The sequence below is a fragment of the Pocillopora damicornis genome, chromosome 1 (assembly GCF_964200805.1).
Source record: "Pocillopora damicornis chromosome 1, jaPocDami1.2, whole genome shotgun sequence".
Classification (NCBI taxonomy): Eukaryota; Metazoa; Cnidaria; class Anthozoa; order Scleractinia; family Pocilloporidae; genus Pocillopora; species Pocillopora damicornis.
This window is the reverse complement of record NC_142670.1, coordinates 1,788,225-1,805,951: the sequence shown is the minus strand read 5'-3', so window position 1 is coordinate 1,805,951 and position 17,727 is coordinate 1,788,225. Positions and strand designations below refer to the sequence as shown.

The 17,727-nt window shown below is 39.5% G+C and overlaps 2 protein-coding genes across 2 annotated transcripts in view; both read right to left on the bottom strand.

The window, feature by feature from the left end:
* The window catches only part of LOC113672096 (E3 ubiquitin-protein ligase SHPRH), a 31,699-nt gene that overhangs the window by 622 nt on the left and 13,350 nt on the right, over positions 1 to 17,727 (bottom strand). Inside the window, exons 14-29 of the mRNA XM_089198089.1 lie at positions 7,575 to 7,667; positions 6,987 to 7,094; positions 6,388 to 6,518; positions 5,868 to 5,925; positions 5,412 to 5,530; positions 5,004 to 5,093; positions 4,762 to 4,877; positions 4,332 to 4,411; positions 3,957 to 4,094; positions 3,503 to 3,604; positions 3,322 to 3,390; positions 3,041 to 3,241; positions 2,210 to 2,302; positions 1,750 to 1,836; positions 653 to 831; positions 155 to 244 (exon numbers count right to left, since the gene is read on the bottom strand). Coding sequence (XP_089054215.1) covers positions 155 to 244; positions 653 to 831; positions 1,750 to 1,836; positions 2,210 to 2,302; positions 3,041 to 3,241; positions 3,322 to 3,390; positions 3,503 to 3,604; positions 3,957 to 4,094; positions 4,332 to 4,411; positions 4,762 to 4,877; positions 5,004 to 5,093; positions 5,412 to 5,530; positions 5,868 to 5,925; positions 6,388 to 6,518; positions 6,987 to 7,094; positions 7,575 to 7,667 — 1,754 coding nt within the window. The remainder of the gene's footprint in view (positions 1 to 154; positions 245 to 652; positions 832 to 1,749; positions 1,837 to 2,209; positions 2,303 to 3,040; positions 3,242 to 3,321; positions 3,391 to 3,502; positions 3,605 to 3,956; positions 4,095 to 4,331; positions 4,412 to 4,761; positions 4,878 to 5,003; positions 5,094 to 5,411; positions 5,531 to 5,867; positions 5,926 to 6,387; positions 6,519 to 6,986; positions 7,095 to 7,574; positions 7,668 to 17,727) is intronic.
* On the bottom strand, positions 8,105 to 10,558 carry LOC113665062 (uncharacterized protein C17orf113). Its single transcript, XM_089198164.1, has 2 exons — positions 10,034 to 10,558; positions 8,105 to 9,919 (listed from the first exon to the last, which is right to left on the bottom strand). Exon 2 carries the CDS (start codon positions 9,548 to 9,550, stop codon positions 8,570 to 8,572), a length of 981 nt encoding a protein of 326 aa, XP_089054290.1. The 5' UTR covers positions 9,551 to 9,919; positions 10,034 to 10,558; the 3' UTR covers positions 8,105 to 8,569.

Below are 17,727 nucleotides of genomic sequence, written 5' to 3'. Positions count from 1 at the left end.
GAAAAGTCTAAGCCCATAAATGTACGCCATGTTCTTCAAGTTGACGTGAAAAAGAACATTCTTCAAGTTGTCGTGAAAAAGAATAACAATAAACGAATAAAATTCTGCATTGGAAAACGCTGCAGGAGAAGAAAATACCGAGAGTAACTGGTACCTAACACAACTCGTTGGCTTAGACTGCAGCAAGGAGTACATCCGGGATTCGACAGTTCCTTGTATGATAAAGCGGTACACGTGGGTGGGTCTGTAAAAAAAATTAACAATAAAATTCCCTGGCAAATTACTTTAACTTATTACGTAGCAATCAGTACCCAAGCCAAAGGCTAACAGTGCCGGCGCTTATCCCTGCTTCTGTGACATGAAGGGAGAGGAAGGCGTTCATAATGCCCGGCCATGACTCCACCCCAGACCTCTCAATCCGGAGTCCAGCACGCTAGCTGTAAAGCCCCTACGTCTCCCTCGCCTGACATAGAAAGAAGTTCAATTCTTCTAAATAAAAATTGAGGGGGAAATCTCGCTATACATTGATAAAAATTGTTTGCTCATCAATAAGGAACTCCTAACAAGATGTTTTTACTTCGTCCAAGGACATCTTTTCACAAGTAACACAAAAATAAATGTACAGGAAGCAGTAAGGAGTCTAACAACATACTTAGTTTGTCCAATTCTGTGCACACGCCCCACAGCCTGTAGCTCATGGGCGGGGTTCATCGCAGGCTCTACTAACAACACGTGTGTCGCCTCGATGATATTGAGACCGTTAGACCCGGTTTGTAAAGGCAGGAGGAGAACGCCTACCGAGGAATCTTGTTTGAACGTCTGCAGGTTTGACTAAAAAAAATAAAACTAGTGTTACTAAAACTACAAAGAGTGGGGACAAGTAGTTGGCGCGCTTCTTTTTAGTAAGTGATTGTCAACCCTCCAACATTGTAAGCTAACATTATAAACTGAAATGTTGTGATTTATCTGTGATAAGGTACTTGAAAGTTCCTCCTCTCCCTCCCCTCCCCCCCAAACAGTATTCTACTGAATAAGAGACTATTCTATCAACACTAGACAACAGTGCAATAAAGGAGAGGGAAAGATTAATGAAAGTTATATGAAAAGAAATTCAAAAAGTAGTGAAGCGCGCTAAGACTTTTGCCTCTCTTTGTAGGTTTGAAATCCTTCGAAGTAATAAAATTTCACGATCCTCCGTGAACTTTTCCGAGACCTTCTTCACCTTAACCATGAATTCTGGTCGAGAAATTATACTCATATTAATTCGCTGTTTTCAAGAGTATCATTTTCACTCATTTTCCATGACTTTCCATGACCCATAAAAGAAGACCAGGACTGAGACAGGCGAGGGCCTCACACAACTTTTATGAGCTTTTTTTGCGCATACTCAAAAGAGCTCTGCTCCCAGCCACGCCTTAAAAAGCATAAATTTGTGATTGGTCGATAAAAACGCTCCAAATTTTCAATAACTCATATGCAAAGCTCAAACAAATCACGACTTGGTCACGCGCGTTTTCCCGCGCTTTACGCGAATACTTTGTTTTAACTTTCAGTTCTCATTGGCTCTTTTTGATATTTTCCCATACTCTGATTGGCTGTCGTGATTACTTTAGCTTTGGTCTTTAAACACTCGATCAAGACTCCCTCTACTTCACTGTAATACTGTAAAAAGCTTGTCAAAAATAGACTGCACATTATAAAGTATGACCTTCCGCAATCAGCAGAGACCCTACAGCTTTTCGTACCAACCTGAAAAAGTCGGCTGCCAGTAATGTGTTTATATTTTATTCCATTCTCGTCCAAAGCTTGGGCTAAAACACTAAGTACCTCTTGCCACTAAGGGAAAACAAAACAAAGTTGAAATTCACAGAATCAACACAGAATGTGAAAGTTAGGAGTGTTCCTAATACAACCTGTACGTAGCCTTGAAGCAGGCCTTCATAATTGGCGCTGCAGGGCGCGCGTTTTTTCGCCCGCAGCGAGAATTGAGACGAGTCAGGGAGAGGTTTGCCGAGAGTATGGCACTAATTATGTCAGTGCCAGACCACTGGCAGACTTCTCACCGGCTCGCGTCGCTCAAGGCGACAACTTTCGCGAGGGCGAAGGAACGCTTGTCTTGGCCCCGGTCTACGAGCGCTGCTCAGTAACAATTGAAATCGTTCGGGGAGTTTCTATTAGGGCTAAAAGTAATACAGTATCAAAAACTTACCGTAGAAAACACAAGACTCTTTGCCGTATTGTCTGCCGACTTAATAGCCAACAATGTGCGCACAACAGCTTCAACTTTTGTAGAATGGCTTCCCTAAAGGAGCAAAAAGGACTCAAAGTTTGAGACTAACTGGATGAGCAATTTCCAATTGATGGTAGGAAGTAATCCGGGAGTTTGCTTTACTTGCTCTGTGATTGGCCCAGAAAACTCGCGCCACTCCCTCAGCCAATCAGATGTAAGGCTCAAACCAGCCAGGACGGGGTCACTCGCGTTTTCCCGCGCTTTGGGCGGTTTGGGTATTGATCTTTTTACTTTGAATTCTAATTAGCTCTTAAAGGTAGTATTCTTTCTTCTGGTTGACTGTTGAAATAACTTTGGTTAAGGTGTTAGGCCTCTCAATCGAAAAGTGCTCTAACCCATTACAAAATAGAGAGCCGAAACTTATCCGTGATTGCTTCGGTTTTTCTTTTCTTTGCTTTGTGGTTGGTCCAGAAAATTCGCGCCACTTCCTCAAACAGTCAAATCAAAATTAAGAGCAACCGTGACTTGGTCAACGACGTTTTCCCGCGCTTCAAGCAGTTTTCTTGATTTAACTTTGAGCTCTCATTGGCTGCTCGTGAGAATTTATTTGTTGTGATTGGCGCAGAGCTATTGGTGTTACGAAGGTAAATCGAAGAGCGATTTAAGTTGTGTTTCAATTTTTTGAGACGATAGAACCATGTTGATCTGATAAATCACTCATTTCTTAGCACTTGTTCTGAAAGAAAGCGATGACAATTACAGATGAGAATCAGTTTTTTTTTTATATCTAAACAATGAAGCTCAAACCACCTTGACAGTGACATTCTCCTCTGTATCTTTGTCCTGACTCCTTCCGGTGCTGACGTAGGAAATTTCTTGCGCAAGAGTAGGTATCCGGCACATCGGACACTTCACGTGTACGTTCCTATGTCGGGGACCAATTCCAGCCTGCCGCAAGAGTACCCAGGAGCACCGACAGCAAATGCAATGTCCACATGAGAAAACGCTCCACTGAAAGAACAAAAACAAACAGAAAGTCCTAAATAAGTCGAAAAGGACCATGAGGAGAAGGGTCGTTTTTAGTTACTTGCCTGGACTCCTAGCAGTTTGGTGCAAACTGGACATGGTTCCGGGTTCTTTCCGTCATGACTGGTTTGGGTCTGAAAATAGAGCAAATAAATATTTTGAATATTTTGCTTGAAATTTAGCTCACTCTAGCCAGACCTTCTTTTCTTTAAGAGAACCTCAACGAAATCTGATCAGAAAACTTACCTTCGCCAAATTTTTGAGATAAAGAAGTTGACCGAGCTTCTTCCTCAACTCAGTTTGTGCAACAACTCTGTCGGACATGAACTTAAGGCGCTGTTGCTCTATCTTCAAAAGAAAAAACATAATCCAATTAGTTGCTAATAGAGCTACAGATTCGTATCCATTCTGAATAACCTTTAGACTCGACCACCCAAAATCGGACTCTAGTATCCAAAATCCAAATATCTGACACTAGCGTCCAAAATCCAAATATCTGACACTAGCTTCCAGAATCCAAATATCCAAACTCTGACATTAGTGTCCAAAATCCAAAATCTGACTCTGGTGTCCAAAATTCAAAATCGGACATTTGTGTCCAAAATCCAAAATCGGACACAAAAATAATTAAAATATCCAGCGCAAAAACCACTAGGCTACTCCCCCCTCCCGCTGGTTTCAAATAGAAATGTTTAAGTACCTGTAAAGGATGAATCACGTGGATATCATCTGTGACGGGTTCTCCTGGCAGCAAAAGCCTAAGGCGAGTTGTACACATGTCCAGTTCGTCAAGACAAGAGATACGCTCTCGCAGAGCAAACCACAGAGCTCTCAGAAACTGAAAAAATAGGAAATAAACAGCATTCAATTTGTCTCAGCAGAAAAAATAAACCAAGTAAACTTAACTAAACTCAAAACTAAGTAATACCACGGCTGATCGAAGCAAACTGAACAGATTCTCCTTGTCAGCACCTTAGAGAATTTTAGAAACAGTCTGGAGAGTATGCAAAATGGTGACAAGATGTAAAGGGTTTGGCGTACGTACAAAGTGTAAGCGTCGGTTCCTAATGCTAACCTTAAATTCTTTTCTCAGACCATCAATTAAGCTCAAGTGCAAGCGACCTTCTTGTTGCAGATGTGCAGTTGACCCAGTTTCTGTAAAGACAAAAGGTTATTCAATTCGTGTACAGTTGCGTGAGCACCAAAATAACATTTGTAAAGACGACGAAAAATGTCATTGAGTGGTGCCTCGTCAAGTAAATCTCAACCACAGTTGTGTGACCACTTGCAGAATGCCTTAACATAGGTAACTTAGGTCGTGACATGTCGCGCAATACTTTAACTTTTCGTTGCATCACCACGTAAGAGAATAAGGTTCGCGACTCGTCACTTTTAACAACAATTGCGTGACCTTAGGCTGTGACACATCACGCGAAAGAGGGAGAGGTGTTGTGTGACAACTTGAACAATACGGACAAAAAGACTGAGTGAAATTAATAACGTACTATGAGTCTTGATAAAGTTATGTATCACTTTTAGGACCTTCTCAACCTCAGACTCCGCGCGTAATCCTCCTGTGTTGCCATGTCGATGCCAATCAAGTGTGTCGTCAGTCTGAGAACTTCCAATAAAATTAGGAAGCAAACATAATGTTGATTTAGCTGTAGATTCTCATAACTAAAAGTAACAGAAAGTCACAGAGATCAGTTAAGAGAATTGAAGACTTGCTATAAACATGAATACCTACTTATGCTCATCGACGCCCTTCATTCCTTGATGGCCAAATATTCGTGATTCATATTCTGTAAAAATATCATCCACCTGACAAAAGGCGCACCTGCATAGAAAATAAAGAATATATGATACACATTTAATCCTTTCTTAGTCTCTACTGCAGGTAACTTTACACAACTTGTTGTTTCCTGGCACCTTTAGAGATAGCCTAAGCCTAAAAAACGTCATCTTGATCGGCGTCGTGATTGTCATCGTCGTCACTACTGCTATCATCAACGACATCGTCATCGTCATCGTCATAGCTATCGTCGTCGTGCCTGTCATCGTGATCGTGATTGTTATAGTGATCATCATCGTCATCGTCATCGTCATCGTCATCGTCATCGCCACAGTCAAGGTCACTAACATTATCATAACAAACCTTTCAGCAGTGCTATTCTGAGCTGGCCTCAAACAACACTCAGCACTAGCCAATACCATCTGCGGCGTTGCAGGCACACCAAGCTTGTCCAGGGATACCAACAAGTTATTATGAGTAGACTGCAATGAAAAGATGGATGAAAACTCAAAACTAAAACCTCTCAAAATCGAGTAGTTATTTTTCTCTGCCTGTTTATCTGTCTCACTTTCATTCAGTCAGTCAGCCAATCATTTCTTGATCCGTCAGACAGTCAGCCAGTCAGTCTGTCTGTCTGTCTGTCCGTCTGAAGGTCAGTCTGTTTATCTAGCTGACTGATTGACTAACTGTGCATCTGTCTGCCTCTGGCTGGCTGGCTAAAAAATTGCCCTAAAAAAACACTCAAATTCTTGGGCACAACAAATTGGAATTAAAGAGAATTGATGTCTCAATAACTTAATATTTCTTACTTACGCATACCTCAATCAATTCTAACTTGGAGGAAACAATATACTGTAGTCCATGAAGGTCCTTAAATCTGTAGCAAAAAGATTACACATTAATACGATTCATTCAAACTTGTACAAAACTAAAATCATATACTTTTACAGTGTGTGATATGAAAAATATCGGCATTTGTGCGTACTGCCTGTGTGTCAAAAGAGGAGCATTGTATCAAGCCCTTTGTCTATCGCTATTTTATTTTGCGTGAGAGAATTAAGACGAAACTGCGGATCAAGATCCTTGAAAAGTTCTTCGGGCGCCCTGATCCTCGAACCTCGATCCTCGAACTTCGACCCTCGAACCCCAAACCTCGACCCCCAATCCTTCATCCTCGATCCTTTTTCCTCGGTCCTTCATGTTCGATCCTTCATCCTCGATACTCGATCCTCCGTCCCCGATCTTCGAACCTCGATCCACGATCCTCTATCCTTCATCCTCGATCCTCGATCCTCGATCCTCGTTAATCGAATCTTGAATAAGACGATTCATACAATACCTTCCAATAGAACCCAGATCCATGTCAGTGGATGACAATTCATCTTGGACTCTTTGACATAGGTCAGTATCAAGTCCTCTGTCTGCCACAGAATGAAGAGCTTCAACCCACCAAGGAGACTGCATATCAACCTGCATATTAATTATTTCACAAGTGCGTGAATTATGACCCACAAATTATATCATTGTTTTTATAAGAATATTCTAAAGAACCAGTCCGTGAATAAAGAAAAAAAACTCTAGTATTTGACTATTGATGGAAATTTATCTTTACAATTAGTTTAAAAGAAACCATGAATTACTTGAATTATTTCGAAACTATGAAAAATATTACAAGTTGATAAAAGCTCAGACAAACAGAAACTCTTTTGAGTGCTAAGCATCTAATTCTCCCAACAGTGTTACACCAGAATCACTCACTAAAGTCATGCAGATGAAGGAAATGATCACGAACTAAAGAAGCTCTTGATTGTTAGACAAATTCTCCTTCTGGGCACTTTGGGAAATTTATAGAGAACAGTACGGAGAATATGCATACTGATGTTAGGGACTGTAAAGGGTACAGAATGAACACAGTACAGGATGTGTGCAGTGAATTACTTTTTGCCTTGTCTCAGCATGGCTTGACTGGGCAGCATCAAGGTTTTGTTTAGCGCTGTCCACCTGTAGATTCACCCTTGTTGTGTAAGCATTCTTAAGTTCCTTAACCTAAAAATGAGATCGGACAAGGATTATCTCCTTATTCATCCATCCAACATTTACAGAGAAAACGGTTAATAATACATGAAAGTCATATATTTGAACTGCGGATGAGAACGTGAATGAAAGTGATCCTCGTAGTAATGTGCACTACTTAGGCAGTAGTGAAAGTAAGGCCTGAAAAAAATTCAGGCCTGTACGGGATTTGAACCCATGACCTCTGCGATACCGGTGCAGCGCTCTACCAACTGAGCTAACAAGCCAACTGGGAGCTGGTTATGACGTTGATTCTAAATAAACCCGTGAAGTGATGAATAAACGGTTAAGAATATATGAAAGTCATATATTTGAACTGCGGATAAAGACGTGAATGAAAGTTACTTTCACTACTGCCTAAGTCGTGCTCGTTACTGCGAGGATCACTTTCATTCACATTTACAGAGAAAGTCCACACCACATCTTATAGCAAATATATTCTTTACAACTCACGTCATCTGGCAATTTGTCATCTCGCAAGGTATGTGAACAGCCTGGGTGCTGCTGACTGAGAACATCTGACAAGTTGAACAGGGTGTGTAATTTCTATGTAAAATAACAAGATCATCTCAGGATTTGACAAAATAACTGGAGGTACACACAACTCAGTACCAGAGATGATGAGAGGAATTTTACAGTACATGTATCTTGAAAAGTTTTATGAGCAATAAGGAAAACTTCAGTTTGTATTTAATGTTAAACCAGCAAATAAGGGTTTTACTATTAGACTAATTTCTGGTATTTTGGCTTCTAGATGTGGAAATAAATCCTATGGCCTCATCTGGACTCCACAAGGATCACATAATGCAGGGATGGCACTAGGATTTTTCCTTCTGGGTCCTCGTACCCGCACGTCTGGTCAAATTGGGGTCCCAAGCATTTTGGGTGGGTCCCAAAATCTTGGCGACCCTGCCCGCCCCCCCCCCCCCAAGAAATTGTTAGTGTTGTTGTTATGAGAAAGAGTGACCGGTAAATTACTGTCAAACTGTCCGCTAAGCTTTATTGCCTTTTTTTTCGCTTCTTTAGGCAATAAAAATACAATGTATTGTTAATAGTCTACATGTACCTTACATTTAAGTATTGACAAGCCAACTTTTGACTAACGTGTGATCATTTGACAGAGTGAGATAAACACTACAGAATAGCATAGTCAATGTCAAGCATAAGCTGTCACTACTTTCGACGATGACGGTGCCCTTTGAAGATCTGCTTTGCTCTCTCAGAATCAAATTCTGCAAGCGGGCCCCCTAAATTGCAACTTTTATCAGATTCTCTAAGTTTTCCTTGGACAGTCTGTTTCTAAGGCCCGTTTTGATTCTGTTTTGGCAAGAAAACTCCCTCTCACATGAAGCACTAGAGACAGGAATTATCAATGCAATATTGGCAAGAGTTGCGAAAGTGGAAAACTGTTCACAAAGTCCATCATCAGCAAGGAACCTTTTGATGAACTACTGCATGTTCATAACACGGTGAGTGTTAAGAAGAAACTTGAATTGCAGGTAGTCTGCTCTTTTGACATCTGGGTCAATCAGTGGATCAATGTTTCTGTTGCCACTTGTAGTCTTTGGCTGACCATAGTGCTCAATAAGCTTGTTCAAAGCTTCTACTCCATGAGCTGCTAAAGCTACACTACTCTCTGGGAGTGATTGAGGGTTAACTACAAGGTCAAGGGCTTTGCAGATGTCTAGTGTCTCCTTTGGGAACCTCTCGTTAAGGTTTTGAATTAAATTAGCTAGAAATGTGTCACCAGCAGCAATGAACGATCGTCTTGCATTATCACCTGCCTGCTGAAGTTCCTTCTCATGATACAACCTATCTGCAAGTACTCCCTGATTAAGTTCCTTTAGGCTTGGCAGGTTTGCAGAATCACCATTTAAGTCATCTCTAAGGGCCTGCAATGTAGTAATTGTAGATGATACCATGGGTGGCACAGATGCAAGACCAACAGATTCTTTTTGGAAAAACACACTAAGCTTTGTTAATGTTGGAAGAACATCTTTCATCATGCAAGTTGCTGCAACAAATTTGTATTGCTGCACTTGCTTCAAGTATCCTTTGGCTTTTGCAGCGTTTTCATTATTATCTTCAGCAGCTTGATGATCCAGACAGTCTACAAGTGCAGGCCAACACTTGTAGATTGCATCAACAGCATTGTGGATAGACAGCCAACGAGTTGAAGCAGCAACTTTTAAGGTTACTGGTTTCAATTCTAAAATGCTTTGAATTTTGAACTTATTATACCTTACAGCTGAGTTTGAGTAAAAGTTAGAAAGGTTTGTTAACAGTGTTTGGTATTCATCCATCAACTTGACTGATTTAGCAGCTTGTGAAGTGCATAACGCAAGTCTATGAGCCACACAATGAGTATGAACCAAAAATGGAGCTACTGACTTTAGTCGTACACCCACACCACTGTGACGCCCCATCATGACAGAAGCGCCATCACTCCCTCATCCCACAAGTTTAGTTCCACAGTTGATACTTTTTTCTTCCATGAAATTCATAAGTGCATTATATATGGTTTCAGCTTTACCATCTGGCTCATTACGATTTCCTAAAAATCGAGTACAAGGCTCATTGTCCTTCACAAGTCTGATATAAATGTCCAACTTCTTATATACAGCGATATCCACACTCTCGTCGGTTAATATTGCAATAAATGGGCTCTTCTGGATATCTTCATCAATCTCTCTATTAATCAATTCTGCAAATGCAGAGTTCATGTCAGACACAGACTGATGATGCTGATATACATTTGCTCCTGTCTTGGGTTCAAGACTTGTACAGCCATTCAACATCTGGATGACAAAAGGATTTAAAAAGTTGAAATAATGGAATCAAAAACGCTAGAAAAATATTATTTAATAAAATTCAAGTATTTTGATTGCCAACAAGATCTTACGGTTACTTACCTGAAGCTCACAAAGTGAATTGAATTTTTTTGGAGGCATCTCTTCTTGCGAAAGCCAATATGCTGTTCGCATTTGCTTGACCAGGGAATCATCACTCACTTTGCTAGCAATGTCACTTGCAGCTTTGAAATTTTTTTCCTGAAGCAACACTTTTGCCAAACTTTTGTGATCCACCTGACTGATGTGACGAACAAGCGCCGATCTTTGGAAATTTTTGCATCCACTCGTGAACGCGTTCTTCTTTCCAACTTTTGTGCAATCCTTACCACTAAAGAGTGGTTTTTTAGTGGTTTTTCGTATCTGGCGTAGCACAGCCTATTTTTGTATAACCCTTTATTTTCAGTGAATACTTGCAGAACATTGCAGATTGTAGGAGGATATGTAGACTACAAGACTGGCTGACTTCTATCATCGATAAATCATCGCCCGAGCCTCTTGTTTGCAGCCATCCAAACTCTTTCAGCCATTTGTCTAAAAACTGATAATGTCTTCCTCCCTTTTCACGGTTCATAGTGGCCACTTGACCGATCAAACAACAAACAAACATGGGAAGGAGCTCATTCAAGTTTCCCGGATTTGTAAATCGTCTCCAGTCCCCTTTGTGTAGTTAAATTCAATATGGCCACGTGTAGTACTTGGTGTAAGACTGCCCAAAATGTCCCGGGCCACCGCCCATACTATTAGTACTGTAGTATTACCCTAGTACCCGCAGGAGCTGTGTAGTACCTGTGGTAGCTGTAGTACCTGTGGTGGCCCTGCAGTAGCTGTAGTGGCCCTGTAGTACCCGTAGTAGCCGTAGTAGCTGTAGTACCTGTAGTAGCTGTAGTAGTAGTTGTAGTACCTGTAGTGCCTGTAGTAGCTGTAGTAGCTGTAGAAACCGTAGTAGCTGTAGTACCTGTAGTACCTGTAGTAGCTGTAGTAGTAGTTGTAGTACCTGTAGTAGCTGTAGTAGCTGTAGTACCTGTAGTAGCTGTAGTAGTAGTTGTAGTACCTGTAGTAGCTGTAGTAGCTGTAGTACCTGTAGTACCTGTAGTACCTGTAATACCTGTAGTACCTGTAGTAGCTGTTCTAGCTGTAGTAGCCCTGTAGTACCTGTAGTAGCCCTGTAGTACCTGTAGTAGGTGTAGTAGCTGTAGTACATGTAGTACGTGTAGTTGGTGTAGTACCTGTAGTAGCTGTAGTACCTATAGTACCTACAGTACCTGTACTAGCTGTAGTAGCTGTAGTACATGTAGTACGCGTAGTAGCTGAAGTACGTGTTGTAGCTGTGGTAGGTGTAGTACCTGTAGTAGGTGTAGTACCTGTAGTAGCTGTAGTACCTATGGTACCTATACTACCTGTAGTACCTGTAGTAGCTATAGTACACATAGTACCTATAGTACCTGTAGTACCTGTAGTAGCCGTAGTACCTGTAGTAGCTGTAGTACCTGTAGTAGCCGTAGTACCTGTAGTAGCCGTAGTACCTGTAGTACCTGTAGTAGCCGTAGTACCTGTAGTAGCCGTAGTACCTGTAGTAGCCGTAGTACCTGTAGTAGCTGTAGTACCTGTAGTAGGTGTAATACGTGTAGTACCTATAGTACCTGTAGTACCCGTCGTAGCTGTAGTAGCTGTAGTAGCTGTAGTAGGTGTAGTACCTGTAGTACCTATAGTACCTGTAGTACCCGTCGTAGCTGTAGTACCTATAGTACCTGTAGTAACTATAGTACCTGTAGTAGCTGTAGTAGCTGTAGTACCTATAGTAGCTGTAGTACCTATAGTACCTGTAGTAGCTGTAGTACCTATAGTACCTGTAGTAGCCGTAGTAGCCGTAGTAGCTGTAGTACCCGTAATAGCTGTAATAGTTGTAGTACCTGTAGTACCTGTAGTACGTGTAGTAGCTGTAGTAGGTGTAGTGGATGTAGTACCTGTAGAAGCTGTAGTTGCTGTAGTAGGTGTAGTATCGGTAGTATCTTTAGTAGGTGTAGTACCTGTAGCATATGTACTACCTGTAGTATCTGTAGTATTTGTAGTACGCGTGGTAGGTGTAGTATAGTAATAGTTTTGCATGACTGCATCATTGTACAGTATTGCAAAAGCATACCTATTACAATCGCAATATAAAACAAACAACACCAATAATGAAACAAAAAAAATAACTGCGTTACTAACATTGAATCACATATTTTCATACAGGAGGAAATAAACTCCATAACTAACTCGTTTACATCATGGTTCTTCGAATCCTTTATCAGTTTCATGCTTTCTGGAGATGATTTCTTGTCAAAGTCCGGTGTTATTCGATTGATTTGATTAATGAATGCCCGTCTCTGTACTGTGTTGTTTTTTTTTCTGGTAGCGGAAATGAATTTTATCGTGTACCTGATCTATGTTATCTTGACAAATGATCTATTTGGTATCGACCTTGTAGAATCAGAAGTTTGTGATTACTTATTTTAAACTTAACCAAAATGTTGTCATTCATCATTATGTCTTACCTGGTAGAGATAATCAGTTGTAGAATATTCATCTTTAAAAGTTTTATAAAATTCAAATTTTTTTTAATTTTCAAGACTATGTCGCAAAAAAGATACCGGATATTTCTCTCTCATTTCTGTGGTATAACGTCCAATTTTATCATTATCTAAAGATTCTGTATCTAAACTGATGAGATTGTGTTGTTCAAACATGTTTATGAATTTGCAATAATATCAGGAATTATTCATAGAATGTAGATTCGCATTGTTCTTTCCACAAGAGCATACTTTATTGGTAGTTTTTGAGTTTAGTCCTTGGAAACAGAAAAAACAAAACAAAAAAAAAAGTGAAATTAGGCTGCATGGGGAAGGGGAAGTAAAACGGCAGTAACCCATTAAATAAGCTTATAAATAAGGGGGGGTGCCTCCTGGTTATCAAAATCCCTGACTCTATTCCAGACCAAAACTGTCATGTTTTTACACCTGTTTTCATACATGGCGGCTTAGAAATTATGTCATCATTACTTGGATTGGAACAGGAACAAAACCTAAATCTTAATTGGTATTTTTCTCTTTCTTTCTAACTCGTTTATTCGTTAAAGCCATACCCGATTCCATACCAAGATGGATAAAGTCTATTGCCGTTTTCGGACCAAACCGGTGCAAAAACCCTACCCTTTGGGCGGCACATATTAGGGGGTACCAGCCAGGGGCGATGGCTCGAGATAACAGGGAGCGAAGTGCAATTCCCACAAAGGAAGTCTCCGGTAAATCTTTTTTTTTTGTCTTCTTATTCAGCTTTAAAGAAACCAGGAGAAGGTTAGACAATGACAGCTATTTTCAAACATGATTATGACATTACCTTATGTAGAAGTGTTTTAATTTATATATTAAGAATTGTTATTTTTTGATATAAACCAGTTAAGTTTATGCCCAAAAAAAATTGATCCGCAATTGATAATCTAGACGTATATTCTGCGAGAGGAAATAAATTTAAAGACCTCAAGTGACCACTAAAAAATTGCAGTCGTGGGCATTAGCTGATATTTGAAAAGGATGATATTAAAGTTGAAGTCGTTTCAAAAATTACAATTTTAAAATTTGGGAAAAAGAGCCATAATGGGCTGTATATATGGCTCTTGAAAGCACCTAATATTTCTTTAAAAGAAATTATTAAGGTACCGTTTTTGATAAAATTCAGAATATCCGCTCCCTAGTATACATATTGGGAAAAGTGCAATTGGCTGGTCACCTGACAGCAAACGAACCAACTAGAGACATGTTTCTGCGCCGTAAATATCTTAATGACAGATTTCTAGGAATTAATTGAACTTTATGATTAAAAATTAGGCGTTTCAGATAGCGTGAGATGTTCGGTTTTGGTAACCGTTGTATTTCTTTTTGTATTTGAACCCTATTGCACAAGTTTCAATTTTTTTTAAAGGCTTTTCATGCTTCAGTTTTGTTCCTTTGTATATCTATATTGATCAAGGATGTTTATGTGACGTTTTTCCTTGGTAGCCTGCTTCATACGGACAGTAGTACTAAATTTTGTTACTATCACCAATTTCGGTGTGACTAAAGACTAAAGTGTGTAATCGCACTGTAACTTTTTTGAAGTTAAAACATTGGACATTGGATCTCCCCATAAAGCAACCTTGACTTAATACTGCTCTAATAATACTTTTCAAACATCGGATTAATTTAAATTGTGCAACCTTCCATGAAAACAATTTGTATTCCTTCTTTCTTGCAGGGAAAACAGAAGTAGAGAAGCTGAGTGACGACCTAAGCCATTTTTCTTCCCAATTACCCAAAAAAAGAAAAGGAAGAGACTAACTCATATAAGTAACAAATGAACCATTCACACCGAATAGACATGTTTAATAAGTAAAAGTGCACTAAACAGTCACAAACCGTTTTAAACATGTTTAAGGACTCTTCAAGCTTTGGTGTGAATGGAGCCTAATATTTGCCGTGCAGAGAACTCGTTGAAAATCGTTCATGCGCCTAGAACTATTGTAAACATAAATAAATGAATAAAGAACTGATGGGAAAATGAAACTTCGGAGCTCAAGTTCTAAACCTTCCCAGAGCTCTTCAGTATTTTAAAATCAATAGATTATATCGTGACAGGCTCAAGTAGCCTCATAAAAAATCACTGTTAATGGAAATTTTAAAGTTTTCAGTCTGTATATTTATATATAAGAGTAGTTGAGTTGGGTAGATGGACACAGAATTTTGTTCAATTTACCCTTACCAAAATTTGTTTCAAGATTCAATTCTGCGAACAGAAAAAAAGATAAATTCATGGAAAAGGTATTATTCTATCGTCATTAACGTTTTTAGGCTTATTACATAGTTCTTTTATTGTTTGTATAGATAACTTTGTTATGTTTTATTGGCAAACATTTCTTTAATTTCTAGAATGTTCGTCTTGATTTACATTCTTGATGTGCCTTAAAATGACAGATTGTTGAAAGAATTGTTTTGAGTAATAGCATGGCAAAGACAAGAAAAAAAAGATTCTGCGAAATAGAGCTGCGGTTAGCTCGAGAAACTTATGAGTTTCCCATTAATTAGGTAGAGACTTTAATAAGAATAATTTCAATTTTTAAGAAAAGTATCTGATCATTAGTTATCATTAGCTCTTGTTATCGATTAATGTGGCAATAAAAGTTTTTTTACATTTGAATACAAGTCTCTCTGTTGTCTTTTTCCAGTCAGTCACACTCGGTCGTCTTAAAGTCGCGAGAAGGGGGTGGGGAAGGTGAATATATCGTTTTCCAACTACGTTTCCGGACTCGCTTGACAGTGCCGTGATGTCACATAGTAAAGGGTTAAAGCCTCAGGGGCACCCAACGACTGTCTCCTTTAAAGTATGTTGGAAACACTTTTTACGCAGTCCAGAGTTTTCTTTTCTGCACCCTAGAAATGCATTCTAAGCGGCACTACAAAATTTTTATCGTTTAGGTCATTAGAGATTTCCACAAGCAGGCAACTTTTTGGCAACTTCTCGTATTTGGAACAACTTCTTTCCTTTATTGCAACTAATGGCTTTTGGATTAAGATTTCTCTAGAACTTTATCATCTAATTCTGTGATATCGGAGCAGCTCTTAGTGTTTAAATTTGCCTTTGTTCCATATTTCACAATGTTTTGTAGACAATTTGCGAATTACCAGTAAAAAAAGGAGACAAATACTCCTCCCCTGAGGCACATGAAGGGCGCAAGATAAGTCAGCGGTTTTTACAGAACATTGTAAATGATTGACGCAGATTCTCACTCGACTGACTCGAGTGTCTCGGGTGAAGAAGGTCATTAAGGAATGTTTTTGGCTCATTACATTTCCTTCGTGATTTTAACTCCGGAAAAAGTTATTAAGCAACGCTGGTTGCGCTGAAAAAATTGCACGAAAATTCTAAGAAATCTTACTTTTGTTTGTACAATTTGCATATTTTCATAACTTCAGACCAAACAAAGATTTTGTTTTTGAGCAACCGTTTGAGTAAGTTTTGTTGCAATAAGCAACTTTTGATTGTTTTTTGCAACTTTTGAGCAGTTGTTTGAGAAATAATGTGAAACTTTTTGGAAAATCTCGAGCAACTTATGGAAAGCCCTCCCGGTCTGACCGGTCATCCTAGAGGAACTTAAGTCAGTTTCCACAATTACAAAGGTTTCAGTGTTACTTTTGCGAAAATTGTAGTTGCAATTTAACGATTTACGCAAGTGAGTATTTTTCTGGTTACCTCTCCCCATCACATTTTAGAATTCAAAAAAAACTTTAGGTGACCATTTTTTAACAAAAATATTGTAACCTGGGAACTGATTTTGAAACATTAAAAATCAGAATTGGTAGGGAATTTATTAGCTATAAAGCATCGAAAATTGTAAATGAATGAAAGGTCCATCTAGGAATTTTTAGTCTTCCTCAAGCAAAAGAAAATTCTTGGCAATATTTGCTTCTCCGAACAGATATTTAGCAGAAAATTGTCTTTGGGTGCCCCTGGTAACCTCGCCGGGTCAATTTTGTGCAATTGAGCATGGGACACCACAGTCGTAAGAACAAGATAGGACGCGTAAAAAAAAAAAAAAGCTAGAAAATATTCCTATATATCACTAACTTCATCAAATGTGTGTGAACCTTGACGTTCCTTTCATAAGCTTGTGCAAATCGTCTTTTGTACTTTGTAGAAGGTTCAATTCAGGACTCACATACCTACGTTTATATTCTATATATTCTCTCGCTCATTAGTTTATATCAATCCCTTTGAGTGTGGACTCGGTTTCACTGCCTTACGCCTAATAATTATCCAAGTTTGGTCGATTGACTAAAGTGAGACTAGTCGATCTAAATGCTTGGAAAATTTGCTGGAAGGTAGAAAGGAATCTTTACAATTCCTTACACCACTGGACGCCCCTACTAAGGCTGCTACAGGTACTCCAGAAACCACAGCTACTACAACTGCTACAGATACTACAGGTACTACAACTATTAAACATACTACAGCTACTACACCTACTACACGTACAACAGATACTAATGGGACTACAGGTACTACACCTACTACAGCTACTACAGCCACTACACCTACTACAGATACTACAGCTACTGCAGCTACTACACCTGCTACAGGTACTACACCTGCTACAGGTACTACACCTAATATACCTACCACAGGTACTACAACTACTACAGGTACTACAGCTACTACAGCTACTACAGCTACTACAGCTACTACAGCTACTACAGCTACTACAGCTACTACAGATACTACAGGTATTACACCCACTACAGCCACTACACCTACTACAGGTACTACAGGTACTATAGGTACTACAGCTACTACAGGTACTACAGATACTACAGCTACTACAGCTACTACAGCTACTACAGCTACTACAGCTACTACAGCTACAACAGACACTACAGATACTACAGGTACTACAGGTACTACAGGTACTACACCCACTACGCCCACTACACCTACTACAGCTACTACAGGTACTACAGGTACTACAGGCACTACAGGTATTACAGGTACTACAGCTACTACAGGTACTACAGGTATTACAGGTACTACAGCTACTACAGGTACTACAGCTACTACAGGTACTACAACTACTCCAGCTACTACGGGTACTAAAGGTACTACAGCTACTACGGCTACTACAGGTACTACAACTACAACAGGTACGATAGGTACCATAGGTACTACAGCTACTACAGGTATTACAGGTA

Coding starts and splice junctions, on each gene's coding strand:
- LOC113665062 (XM_089198164.1), bottom strand. CDS start 9,550: ATGATGGGGCGTCACAGTGGTGTGGGTGTACGACTAAAGTCAGTAGCT.